We start from the raw sequence: 14,787 nt of genomic DNA, 5'->3' as shown, positions 1-14,787 counted from the left end.
TTCAGAGCTGTGCCATAACATGTCCACAGATCCAGTTATAAAGCATGATAAAAACAAATTATCTGAAGAAAAAATCTGCCCTGTGTATTCTGCCCAGTTCCAATGGAAGGACATCAAAGTGATTGGAGCATAATGAAATAGAGCACAGCATTTCAAAATGACTGAATCAGGGAAAACTCTGACAGCATTTAATGTAGTCCCAGCTAAACAAAGATTTCAGCTCTCCTTGAGTGATTTCATAGGTAGGCGTCAGCCAGTCCAGCCCCTGCTTTTGATTAGCAGGGCTTCAGATGAAATCAGATCACTCAGCACGTGGCTTTAAAGTGATAGCTGAGTAATGGATGGTAATTTCCCATCTATTATGATAAGGCTCCCTTTCCAATGGGTTTTTGTGCATTCTGCTAAATGACTCTGGTTTTCATTTCCCCAACACATTTTTCTTCCCTTAAATGCCCTTCTAATATGCCTTATTTTGACACTGAATGACTTAGTACAATTTGCAAAGATTTGTTTGTCTCTGCTACAGATTAGTTCTTCCTATCTCACCTCGATTTGTTAGGATGCATTTGACCTCCTCACACACACAGGAAAGGTGGTGAGGTCTCTTTCTGCAGGTAACAAAGAACAGGCAGTTTCATTTCTTAGATTCATTACAAGATTTGAAGAATAAGGAAAAGATAGCAGAGGGTTGCCCTCCCTCAGAGAATCAATTACCCAAGTGTATTGCTGCAGAATGTGCACCCTGGTCATATACAAATATTCAAAACAAACAAGGGCTTTAAATATACAGAGATCATGCCATGACCTTCTTAACTTGGAGTCATAGAGACTAATATACTGTACTCTGAATCTTAATATCAACATGAAATCAAAGTGCTGTGTTCATGTCTGGTGAACACAGATGGCACAAATAAAATAATTTATTGAGTGATCATGGGTTGGTGTACCAGTTACTCCTCTTGAGGATCACATTTCAACTTTTAAGTCTTTATTATTGAGGAAAAACATACAGTAAAATGCACAAATTAAAGAGTACAGTTCAATACACATATGTATAATATGTATATAACTATCACCAGATCATGTAGAGTATTTCCAGCACTCTAGAAGTTTCTGTTGTGCTTACTTTTAGTTATTTACCACCCTACCCCTAACGGTAACCACTATTCTGACCTCTACCAATATAGATTAATTTTGCCTGTTTTTAATTTTTATTTAAATGGCACCATACAGTGTTTCTATTTTGTGTCCAGGTTGGGGAGGGAGAGGGTTTTTTTTTTTTTCTCATCATCAAATTGTGAGATTCGGCACTATGTTTGTCTATATTAGTAGTTTTTTCATTTTTATTGCTGAAGACTATGGGCTTTCCTTTGAATAAAATTGAACAAATTGCAGATGAATATTTAATAAAGTGTGTCTCTGTGTGTGTGTGCTCAGTAGCACCTGACTCTTTGCAGCCCCATAGACTGCAGCCTCGGAGAAGGGAATGGCACCCCACTCCAGTACTCTTGCCTGGAAAATCCCATGGACGGAGGAGCCTGGTAGGCTGCAGTCCATGGGGTCGCTAAGAGTCGGACACGACTGAGCGACTTCACTCTCACTTTTCCCTTTCATGCATTGGAGAAGAAAATGGCAACCCACTCCAGTGTTCTTGCCTGGAGAATCCCAGGGACGGGGGAGCCTGGTGAGCTGCCGTCTATGGGGTCTCACAGAGTCGAACACGACTGAAGCGACTTAGCAGCAGCAGCAGCAGCAGACTGCAGCCTGCCAGGCTCCTCTACCCATGGGATTTTCCAGGGAAGAATACAGGAGTGGGTTGCCATTTCCTACTCCAGGGTATCTTCCTGACCTCAGGATCAAACCCGAGTCTCCTGCGTCTCCTGCACTGGCAGGCAGATTCTTTACCACTACATCACAGAATTACCTGTTACCAGAAGTTAAGAAATACATTTTCCTCCTCTGTGCCTATCCAGCAACAGAGCTTTGAAAGTGCTTTTCTATTCTATTATAGCAACACCTAGTGGCCTAAGAAGGCTGTGGGTCTGGATGCCCACATTTACATTTGAAAATAGTAACTTTCAGTGGTAACAGACGACACCTAGATGTCCATTAGAACCACATCACAATGTCTGGGTCCCACCAGAAATCATTGAAATCAGATTCTTTGGTGGGTAAAGCTCAGGATTGGTAGGTTATAAAAGCTGCCTAGGTGATTTTAATGCACAGCCATGACTGAGAACTATTGATCTAGATCACTGGTTCTCAAAGTTTTGCCGAACATCAGAACCCCCTGGAGGGCTTGCTAAAACACAGATTGCTGGACCCCATCCCAAGTGTATCTCGGTATGTCTGAGGTGGTGCCCAAGAATTTGCACTTCTAACAAGTTCCCAGGTGATGCTGATGCGGCTGGTCCTGGGACTACATGATGAGAACTACTGATCTAGATCAACTCTGTTATTTTACATAAGGAGAAATTACAGGCCAGGCAGTTGAAGTAATTTACTGGAGTCATGGAGCCAGTTAGTGACAAAGTTATAATTAGAATGGAGCCTCACAATCACTTTTCCTTTCATCTGATAGAACCAAAATTGGGTATCTCAGAATGCTCTGTCATCTAAAGCTACATGAAAAGAGAGACTTCCACCCACCAAAACACAAAATAAGGAGACATTTAAGGGGTGGGTGAGGGTAAGTTTTTTTCACAAACCTATTTGCAAGACCTTAAGAATGCTGACCGAGTAGATCATATACTCTAGACCCAGGACATGAGGAGGGTAGGAGAGATGGGGAACGGAGGTTATGAGGTTACCTTTAGCAGCTTGAACACTGACTCCTGCCCAGGAAAGGCTGCATTTGCCTTTCAATATCCGTCCGCACTTCTTCCCTCCTTCAGCTCCCTCCTAGAGGCCGAGCGGCTGCTACCCAAATGGGCTACGTGGTCACAAGCCATCCCATGAGAAGTCAGGGACTTCTCTGCCAATAGTTTGTTTCTCCCACATCTTTCACATAGCACAAGATTTAATCTGTCCTGATATATTTCCACATGGATCCTTAATGTCACCCACATTCGCCCCTTACAATAGAATTTTTTCAAATATGGCCAGCTTGTCCCCATATCTGAGGTTTAAACAGCTCTATGCCTGAGGATTTGTAGTACCAGGCTGTCCAGCAGGGAGAGTTCATCCTCCTAGCTATGCTAAACATACTGTAATGACAACTGACAGCTTAAATGGACCCTGGCCTGCAGAGCTATTTCTGCCTTCCCTGCTGGCTCCTCAAATTAGCTGGTATCAACTCTGCAGAACTTTGCCTAATGGACTGGAGGATCAGTACTTTAATATACATCATAGGTGATTGTAATGTACACCCAGGTCTGGGGACCACTACACAATATCATATCTCAATTGCTATTTTTTTTTTTTTTTTTGACAGAGGGTATGGTTACTGACATGATACAGTGATCTTAGTGTCCACACTTTTGAGCAGTGGAGGAAATATTTTCAGCTCAGGATTCAAATAGGAAAAAATCCATTCTAAAAGAGAAGAGAAAAAAAACTTCATCAGGCAGAGACTGCAGGTGCAGCGCATTTTTATGTATGACTTTTTTTTTTAATGTTTTCTATAGAAAACAACTGATGCAGACTCATTTTTGAAGAAGAACATAGGCAAAGACTTAACAGTTCTCTAACACACAGCAAAAAGCAGCCATCCAGACCAGTGGTGGACAAGAGTCACCTTGAAAATAAAACCACCAAATACAAGAGACTCAAGATGGACCAAACTGATTTCAGCTACTACAATGGTTACACACCATTTTCTTAGGAAGAACCAGAGGCTGATATGAGAATCTACATTTGGCTTTTATGGTTTGCTGTATACACAGTTTTCATTATTGAGGTAGATCCAGTTATTCTTTTGTACCCTTCATGAAGTGCCTGGTTGAACCACCTCCTCCAACCATGTTTATTTATTTACAGACACACATTTATACACATACTCAAATAGTGAAATCTCACTTTGACTTAAAGATAGTGAAAGTCATTTCTTCACATTCTCAACAGATGCTGCTCCCCTCCTTTCCCCAGTCATATTGGACATGCCCACAGAATAACCACCACAGAAGAAAACAAAAACTCCTAACATGAAATTTCATACCAACTTACCTCCTGTGGCAATGTGCTGTATGTCTTCCAGTTCTAAAAATCTATCCAAACAAAATTGCATGCACAAAGGTTGTTCTAAAATTTTCATAAATGATGTAGCCTGTAGCTGGAAGGAGCAGTGGACAGTTTGTCAGGCTTCAGAACTGCAAGCTTCCATAGCAACCAGAGGGATTATTATGTCTCTACATTGATAACTCCTTAATGTGAATAGTCATATTTTTAAACTGAATTATATTTGTATATCTGCCACAGACTGGTAGAAAAGTATTTCTACATTATATCTGATAAAGGATTTGTATATAGACTATATATAAAGAAATCCTACAATAGTAATAAAACAACCCAACTTTTAAAATAGGCAAAGAAGATATACCACTGGCTGATAAGCATATGAAAAGATGCTGAGTCAACATCATTAGTCATTAGGAATACGCAAATTAAAACCACAATAAACTTCACACCCACTAGAACAGTGACAGTCAACGTGGATCAACAGTGTTGGTGAGGATGTGGAACTCCTACATGTGGAACATGTGGACCCCTTGACACTGATGGCAGGATTCTAAAATGGTGAAGCCACTCTGAAAAACAGTTTGGTAGCTTCTTAAAAATTAAATATAAATTTACCATAGGATCCGTCAATCTCACTCCTAGGTGAGAACACTCAAGAATCCACATAAACACAAGGCAAATGTTCACAACAGCATTACTCATAATAGCCATCAAGTGGAAACAGCAAAAATTGGAATGGGTAAACAAAATCAGTATGCCCATATGACGGGATATTATCCAGCAAAAAAGAATGATGAAGTACTGACACGTTACAACATGGATCTATCTCAAAAAGGTTACGTTAGATGAAAATACCCAGACTTAATGACTACATATTTTATGATTTCATCCATCTGAAAGGTTCATAAAAGGCAATTTTATAGATACAGAAAGATTAGCCACCTGGGGCTGGGAATAGGAATGGGGAGTGAGTAAAACTGGGCATGATGGATCCTTTTGAAGTGATGCAAACAGACTAAAACTAGATTGTGATGATAATTGTACAACACTGTAAATTTACCAAATCATAAAATTATACACTTAAGTAAAACTTATTAACATATAAATTATACCTTAATAAAGCATTTAAAAAGTATAGAGATGGAATTATCACTCTGTTGTGGGAAAAGCTTCTATAGAATTTTACAGAATTTATAGCACAGTGAAGGCTGATACTTTTAGCAATGATTCTCAACCATTTCCAAGACTAGAATCCCTTTTTAACAGCAAAAACAGTGACAGCCCTGCATATTTATATAAATGATTCAAACTTTGGCATAAATTGAGGAAATATAATTTTAAGAATACTGTAAAATCATTAATAATTTTATGCATTTAACTAATCACATCTACACAAAAGAACAGTAGATACACATGTAAGACATATTATTTACTCAGGCTACTGTCAATGCAGAGTTGCACATGTGGATTCATAGGCTTTTTGAACACTGGTCAGGTCAGCAGCCAAGTTGAAACTCCTTCAAAATCTTCATCATGCAGACTCTTTTTTAAGTCAAAAAAAGCCCAAAACAAATTTACTACTTAAAGCTCAATTCTATGGTATTTTAATTATCTTTGTCATCAGTTTACAGCTGGGAAGAACATGCTTGACTTTTGGACTATAGCATACGTATGTCCAACATGCGGACAAAATGTACTTAGGTGGATCACAGAAAAAGAGGAAGTCCTATGACTGGAAAAATAGAGAAAGGTTGCCTGGTTGGATGCTTGTTCAAACATACAATGAAACTGTTCTGTGGATTCCTGTTTTGTCTCATATCTGTCCCCAGGGCCCATTTCAGTTGTAACTAGTCGTGTCACTACAGCTCTCCAGGACAAACCTTGTTATTAGGTAACCGTGACCATGCAGAGATGGCATGCTCCCACACGTCTTCCTTCCTCTGGGATTTTCATTTTCTGTAGGATATCCTTTCAACTTTATGGACAGTGGCATAGCATCATTAAGTATTTCCAGAACTACCAGTTGAGGATTTCCCACATATAAATCAATCTCTTAATGGGATCTGAAATGTACCATTCCCATTGCCAAGAAATGGATTCCAAAATTGTTTCCAAATTATTTATAAGAAACACTTGTTTGTTTCAGTAAGTATTGTTTTCACCACTGTACACTGGCAGGCACTCTTGCTGCACCTGCCTTGTTCAGCTGGCAGCCACAAGTGTTGCAAAAGCGGGAAACACAAGAGAAACTTATTTTTAAACAGCATCTAACTATTCAGTTGTACTTCCAGATAGTATGTTCAATATACTTTGGGATGAAGTATAATAAATACATCTTTCTCCCTGTTTTCTAGATGTTCTGGACACTGTATAGTGTATTAATTGTATTTTTCTAGAATAACCATTGGGCCTATTGCCTTAAATTTAGAGCATTTCACCAGAAAACACACTGAGTATACTATTTGAAAGTGTAAATAACATTGTTTAAAAGTTAGTTTATGTTTCCGGACTTCGTGGACATGCTGTAATATCCTCTGCTATGGGACGTCAGTTCTGTCCTGTAGGAGACCATCTTTCCTAACCTCAGCTGGTCCTGGCCATTTCCCCAGAGCCAATTTATTTCCTCTATCAGTCATTTAGGTCACTGTTCTCCATGTCACCATGATTCTTCTTCATAATACTAAAAGAAATAAATAACTGTTTTACAGATTAAAGAAAATTACTCCAAATAAATTTGTGACTAAATAAGTGAAAATAAAAAGTAGGATAAGGTCACGCTCAACTGCACAAAAAAACATTTATAATTTAAATAAAAGTTCAACGTCATGTAATATGCTTTTCTAATTTACATTTTTAATTCACTAGCTAATCTTAAAAATATAAATTTTTGATCCTTTGATTTACTAAAGATTCTCAGTTTTTCTGTCTGTGATATTAATTACATTTGGCAATATGTTATTACTTAGTTTTAACAAAGAAATGAAGGGCAGTTTATAAAGTTGCTACTGTCAGAAATATTTTTTCTAAAGCTTGCTATTGTATTCACAAATTTGCGGATGTTATTCAATGGCCTACCCCTCACAAATACCAATAGCAATAGCCAATAGCAAGTGTGACATGTCTTATTACAAACATTTTCATTAGAAGGATTTGCCTCTTACTTTCAGTGTATAGGAACTCAGTATCAAGGTTTCTTTCTTTCACCCCCATCCAAGAATTTCCAGTAACCTCATGTGTAGTTTTATGTAGTGAAATCTTTTGAAAGCCAGATGCTTTAATTACTTAAAAATTGTCTTACGAGATTTGGAGGTGCATATTTTTCCATAATTGTTGATGAAATTGTGCAGCTCCTTAGCATAGAGCTAAATAATCCCAACACACATCCCTGACTCCATAGGGTTGGCAGTAAAAACTGTGGAATACAATCTTGCAACACTGAATATTACTGACATATTTGAACATGAGTGACAAAAATTCTGTGCCACAAGTTATATGGAGGATATCTAGAATTGTTTTTTTTTTAAATGTAGCTTGAAAAGCATTTAAGAACATGGAATATTTGTAATTTTGCATAAATGTGGTTGAAATAATATTGGCTTTGGAGTCACATAGACTTGGTATGAACCTTAGGCTTATTACTTATTATCTTTTTGACTTTGCAAGTTACTTAACCTCAAGCCTTAGTTATTAAGTCATCTGAAAAACAGAATACTTACTAAGGACACTGCTGTTTATCTTTTACAATATAAAAAATATACGCACCAAGTACATATACCAACTTTTTCTTCTAATAATTATTACCATATTAGGAGATAATCACTACCACTTACCTTCCCAAATACAGCTATTAGATATATCCAGAATTGCTTGTAAATACCTATATCCCTTCCATTGTTCAAGTAGGTCTCACTATAAAGAGACATCACTAATAAGAAAGATTAAAAGTATCACCACTAAAGCCACTTGGGAAATCCCATGATTCACTATGGAAATCAACAATCATGGAAGAAAGTACAAAAAAAGTGATTTGAATTCAGACAGTTCAATCCCTGGGTGGGGAAAATCACCTGGAGAAAGAAATGGAAACCTTCTCCAGTATTCTTGCCTGGAGAATCCCATGGACAGAGGAGCCTGGTGGGCTATCGACCATGGGGTCGCAAAGAGTTGGACACAACTTAGCGACTAAACCACCACCATATCTGCAGTGACCTAAAACTTCAGCACTCTCAGCAGTGATATCTGGGACCCAAAAGTTCTTCAGAAAAAAAAGAGAGAAAAGCTCTAAATTTTCTCAAATAATAGAATATGAAAGTGTGGCAGTGGGGAAGACTGTGTGCAGAGCCCTGGAATAGTATGAAAAACAGTGGAGTTATATAGTCAGCAACTACACATTGTTCTTAAACACACTAACCTTATAGCACAGAATGGGGTTTGGGATCACATGGTTGTGTAGGTTTAAAACCTGGACCTAAACGCTTCGTGGCTGTGTGTAGGTTTATTTAATCTCAGTTTCTCATTTGTAAATGCGGATAATGATAGTTATCACTACACAGGGCCATATTGAAGGACTTTATCATGTAAAGGGCTTAGTTTAGAGCAGTGCCAAGATACAGGATACTCAAGATGTGTGCCTGTTGCTTTTCAGCACACCCTTCCTTGGTTCTCCTCTAATCACTCCCTAGTCTCCTAAGCTGTACACATGCAGGACAAACCTCCAGGATCCTAGCATAGAACAGCTGCTAGGCAGATACTTCAGAGGTCACCCAGTGTTACTGTTTGGGTTTACCCAGCAGGGAGATCCTTTGGTGAACACCAGTGGCATTAAGACCTCAGAAAATATATGCCTAGGAATAAAGACAAAACTCGAGGGGAAAGAGGAATAAGTGTGAAACTGAAACAGACTACCCCTAATAAAGCCTAAACCCAAGTTTTGAAGGGATCCAGGTGATTGGCAGTAATTTACTTTTCAGAAGAAGTCTATAATGTGCTATCTACAATTGCTAGCATACAATAAAAATTATTAGATGTGCAAAGCTGGGAAGAATGACCAATAACCAAGAGATAAAATAATCAATAAAAGCAAGAAAAAATAAGGACTTCAAAGTAACTGTGATTAAATCATTAAAAAAATAGAGAAAAAGATGTACAAGAGAGGTGGCACAGAACATTTCAGTTTTTAAACATTTAGAAAAAGAATGAAATGAACATTTTAGAACTGCAAAATTCAGTATCTGACCTGACACAAAGAACTGACTCATTGGAAAAGACCCTGATGCTGGGAAAGAATGAAGGCAAGAGAAGAGGATGACAGAGGATGAGATGGTTGGATGGCATCATCAACTTGACAGACGTGAATTTGAGCAAGCTCTGGGAGTTGGTGATGGACAGGGAAGCCTGGTGTGCTGCAGTCCATGGGATGGCAAAGACTCAGACACAACTGAGCAGCTGAACTGAACTGAGGTGAATTTAAAAGTATACTAGCAGAAATTCCCTGGTGGTCCAGTGGTTGGGACTCCACACTTCCACTGCAGGAGGCACAGGTTCAATCCCCGGTCAGGGAACTAGGATCCTCCAAGCCTCATGGCCAAATAAGTAAATAAATAAAGGCATACTACCAACACATCCTTTTCACAGGAAACTATATTCAATATCCTATAATAAACTGTACTGGAAAAGAATATGAAAAAGAATATATATATAAGTCACTTTACTGGACAGTAGAAATTAACACAACAGTGTAAATCATCTATACCTCAATAAAACCAAAAATTTTTCATACCTTAGCAATCAGTCAAACGAGTGAAAGACAAAGAAAAGCAGGTTTCACAAAATATGACCTCCCATTACCTTCCTGATCTTATGTCTTTCAACTCTCCAACTTAATAACTCCCTCCTTGCTCTTCCTTAAACACACCCTGGCACAGCCTTGCTTTAGAGGTTCTGCAGTGGCTGTTTCTTCTGCCTGCAACATTCTTCCCCAACATGTTTCTCTAGGCACTGTATTTAAACATCAACACTTTCATCCACTTGTGCACCCTCACTCCCACCCCATCTGTGCCCTTAGACTTCCAATCACCCTACCATGCCTTTCTTCCATAGAACTTTTCACCTTCTAACATTCTAAATTTGATACTTATGTACATATATATGGAATACATATATAACTCTTTTGAAGAATGTAGGCAAACAACCAAATTGACATCTTCATTACTAACTACTAATTATTTCATTTCCAATTAACAATTACTAATTCATTACTAATACATACATATATATAAAAATCACAGTAGCAATAATAGTATCAGTTGTTTAGTGCTCTCTTAGTTGGCACAGAAAGATTAATTAATTGGTATCAAGTCATACAGCTAGAGTTAAGTGGCAGAGCCAGGATTTAGATCCATACTGAGTTTCAATAAAAATAATTTTTAGATTAGAAAGGATAATACCTCAAGATATGTAAATGAACTAAATGTAACAATTAAATTTCAGTCTGTTGAAAAAAACAAAACTTCTCTTAGCACTAAAGAATGAAATGCAGATATTAGTATATGTCACTAGGTGATGCTCTTTGTTAAACTTCTCTCCCAGAAAGGTAATCTGAGGAATTATAATTTACTCAGATGGGAAAGAATTGATGCTAGGTCTAATAATAATTAAGTTGGCTCTTTAACCACAGAAGTTACACAGTTCAGAAAACAAATTTACAAACCAAAAGGTAAGCCACACAAATTTATGGTAGAAAAATGTCTGTAGACTGTAAACTTAAAAGGCTTCTATATCACAAACATGAGATCTCCCTTCATTTATTTTTATCTTTTTCCACTTATGTCTCCATTTAATTTTAATGTCTCAATAAGATTTTAATTTTTGTTAACAGAGTTCTTGAATGTTTTTAAAATTTATTCCTAAGTAACATAGTTTTGATACCACTGAAATGTTCTCTGTATCTTTACTTTTTTATGCTAAAATATTTTAAAGTAAATTGACCATACACCCTTTAATATTTCAATATGTATTTCTCAAATAACATCACGCTTTACCATTAATTAAATGATTCCTCAATATCATTTATTATCCAAAAGTCAATAGTCAGTAAACACTAAAGGGGGCTCAAGCTTATTAGTAATTAGAGAAATACAAATTATTAAGATGAAGACATATGTTGCACACACATCAAATTGACAGAAATGTAACAGTATGATACCAAGTGGTGGAAAGGATGCAGAGCACAGGAATTCTAATACATTGCTACAGGGAAGGGAGGTAATAATCCTTCTGGAAAGATAGCATTACATAGCACATGTAATAGTGAAGATGCATATACCTGATGTCCTCTACTACTGCTAGATATACAGAAAATGTAGTGTGAAATGAAAATATTTCTTGTCATATTAATCAGTAAGAAATGTCACAGCCATCAGTGGTTTCTGGCCTCCAAAAGTGAATGCAAACGCCCCAAGCTGTGATCAGCAGGATGACGCCACCCCCCACGGTGACTGCTGAGGAGCTGGGGGAATGCAAGAAGCAAGGGGAACCAGGAAACAGGATTGGCCCCAGATATCTGAGGTGCATATGAAAGGAATGAATTCAGTGAGCCCAGAGGCTTGCACCTTCCCAGAGAATGCTAAATTTTGTAATGTGATACCTGATCTTTGATGTTCAGACTACCTGCTCCCTTTGTCTCAAACTTGTATATAGACTGACTTCCTTCCTGCCTCCTTGGACCAGTTTTCTCAGAGCTACTGAGATGTTGTCTCCCAGGCTTGGAGTCCTAAACATTACCACCAAATAAAATAACTCTCTACTTTCAGGTTGTGACTGTATTTTTTCAGTCAACAGTAGTGAGAAACAAGTATCCCAAGAAACATTTCAATCTTCTTCTGTTACATACTTAACAATGTACCAAGAAATAAGACATTTATACCAAGAAACACTTAATATTGCTTGTAATAGGAAAATTTTTAAATAACTCAAATGTCCCTCATTATTAGAGGGGCTAAATTGTGGTATGTAAATACAATAGGAAAAAACACACTAATGTAAAACTAACAAATTAGAGCTCTTGCAACAACATGGATCAATCTCACAAATTTCATAATAATGAAATCATATACAAACTAACATGCATAGTATAAGTCTGTTCACATAAAGTTCAAAACCAGTGCCTGACACTTATTTTCAACTGTTTCAGCAAATAAAAAATATATCCACATATATCTATACAAATATAAAGAAAGCGTGGCAAAATGTTAACTGTGAATCTAAGTGAAGAGTATACAAAGGTTCATTGTACTACATTGCTACTCTTTAGGTTTGTACATTTTCAAAGTAGAAAGATGATTTTTCTTTATAATTATTTATTAAACTATACATATTTTATGCATTTTTTCTGTATGTAAATTTCACAAGAGAAAAAATGTAAAAATAATGTAATAAAATACATAAAAACACTTTCAAAGAAAACTCGTTATGCATTTGTTCAACAGTGACAGGCTTTATTTTCTTGGGCTCCAAAATCACTGCAGATGGTGACTGCAGCCATGAAATTAAAATACACTTATTTTTTGGAAGAAAAGCTATGCCAACCTAGACAGCGTATTAAAAAGCAGAGACATTACTTTGCCGACAAAGGTCCGTTTAGTCAAAGCTGTGGTTTTTCCAGTAGTCATGTACGGATGTGAGAGTTGGACTATAAAGAAAGCTGAGCGCCAAAGAATTTATGCTTTTGAACTTTGGTGTTAGAGAAGACTCTTGAGAGTCCCTTGGACTGCAAGGAGATCCAACCAGTCCATCCTCAAGGAAATCAGTCCTGAATATTCATTGGAAGGACTGATGCTGAAGCTGAAGTTCCAATACTCTGGCCACCTGATGTGAAGAACTGATTCATTGGAAAAGACCCTGATGCTGGGAAAGATTGAAGATGGGAGGAGAAAGGGACAACAGAGAATGAGATGGTTGGATGGCATCAACGACTCGATGGACCTGAGTTTGAGCAAGCTCTGGGAGTTGGTGATGGATAGGGAAGCCTGGTTTGCTGCAGTCCATAGAGTTGCAAAGAGTCAGACACCACTGAGCGACTGAATTGAATTGTTAAACATTACTATTAAAAATAATAAACTTTTTGCTTTATAATAAGCAAGCGTAAGTAAGAGGCCTTTTTAAAATTTGGGACATTTACCTGAGATCAGTCTATCAAAAAGTACCTCCTTAAGACCAGTTTTTGAGGTTAGCAACATAAGAATGTCATCTTATTTTTCCATGAGATAGTTCTTATACAACCATCAATTCTGAATCTTGTTTAGTTTGATACTAGATAGTGTATTCTTCTAAACAATTTTCATAAACTGCAATATGATACTCCAATACTGATTTTGGCAGATACACTAGTAGCATATGCTACTTTAAAATGTATTATAAGAAACCTCTGGATAAAAGTTTATCATTATTCAAATATCATATACAATTCATACTATCTATGTATGTTCTATAGTTTTTTCCAATATTCTTACAAGGATTCCACATTTTTTTTTTTTTTTATTTTAAGCCCTCAAAGTCCCAGACAGTAAAGAATATGCCTGCAATGCAGGAGACCAATTTTCGATCCCTGGGTCGGGAAGATTTCCATGGAGAAGGAAATGGCAACCCATGCCAGTATTCTTGCCTGGAGAATCGAAGGACAGAGGAGCCTGGCGGGCTACAGTCCATTGGGGTCGCAAAGAGCTGGACATGACTCAGTGACTAAGCACTACCATGTCTCTCAAAGATGTGCAGAGGGCTTCCCTAGCGGCTCAGTGGTAAAGAAGCTGCTTTCCAATGCAGGAGACAAGGGTTTGATCCCTGGTCTGGGAAGATCCCACACGCTGGGGAGCAACTAAGTCCATGAGCCACAACTACTGAGACTGTGCTCTAGAGCCCACGTGCCATAACTGTTGAAGCCCATGCTCCACAAGAGAAGCTACTGCAATGAGAAGCCTGAGCACTGCAACTAGAGAAAAGCCTGTGCAACAACAAAGACCCAGCACAGCCAAAAATAAAGAGTGAAAAAAAATTTTTTTAAAGAATGGTCAGAATTCATGCTTTAAAACTGACTTTTAATAGTTATATTAATTGTCTTCTTCTGTGTCATCTAAGTCAATACCAAAATCTAGATCATCATCATTTTCTTCATTCCTTCTGCAGCTTCTTCTGTGGCTGGAACGTAAATTATTTTCAACATTTTCTGTCTTTTCTGGTTCTTTATTAAACCTAAAGATGGAAGGAAAAAAAAACTCTTATTTCTCAAGATTGCATTGTTTGTGTAGCCTGAAAAGACTTTTACACTATACTTCTTGATTAACAAGAGCTTAATGAAATAAAGAGGAAAAGATCCTTGAAGGGTAACTTAATTGGAGAGCCAACCAATTATAATACTGCTGTCAATAAAGCATGATCAAACAAATTAATCCGTGCTGTCCATTAAAGAAAAGAAGGTATACAACGAATAATTCTTTTGTAATGTATAATAAATGTGACTCTCACAGATAAATATTTTAACTTCCTAAAAATGATCTTTTGCTTTTATTATAATGATAGAAACACTGAATAATTAATTAAGATGTTTTTTCCTACTGG

At 37.3% G+C, this 14,787-nt stretch overlaps 1 protein-coding gene across 5 annotated transcripts in view; it reads right to left on the bottom strand.

Annotated features, from left to right (window-relative positions):
- C1H9orf85 (chromosome 1 C9orf85 homolog) overlaps window positions 1-14,787 on the bottom strand; it is a 242,269-nt gene that overhangs the window by 166,948 nt on the left and 60,534 nt on the right. For 3 of the 5 annotated variants that reach the window (XM_081505302.1, XM_081505312.1, XM_081505321.1), the window contains one exon: window positions 12,651-14,421. The exons of 1 other annotated variant lie outside the window; for it this stretch is intronic. In XM_081505302.1, the coding sequence (XP_081361428.1) occupies window positions 14,280-14,421 (142 nt within the window). In that variant the 3' untranslated portion in view covers window positions 12,651-14,279. Of the gene's footprint in view, window positions 1-12,650; window positions 14,422-14,787 lie in introns of those variants that run through there. One more of the 5 variants, XR_014058051.1, reaches the window with a different exon arrangement.

This window comes from Giraffa tippelskirchi, chromosome 1 (genome assembly GCF_054371585.1).
Source record: "Giraffa tippelskirchi isolate mGirTip1 chromosome 1, T2T-mGirTip1v1.2.pri, whole genome shotgun sequence".
NCBI lineage: Eukaryota > Metazoa > Chordata > Mammalia > Artiodactyla > Giraffidae > Giraffa > Giraffa tippelskirchi.
This window is presented reverse-complemented; position numbering and strand designations above follow the sequence as displayed.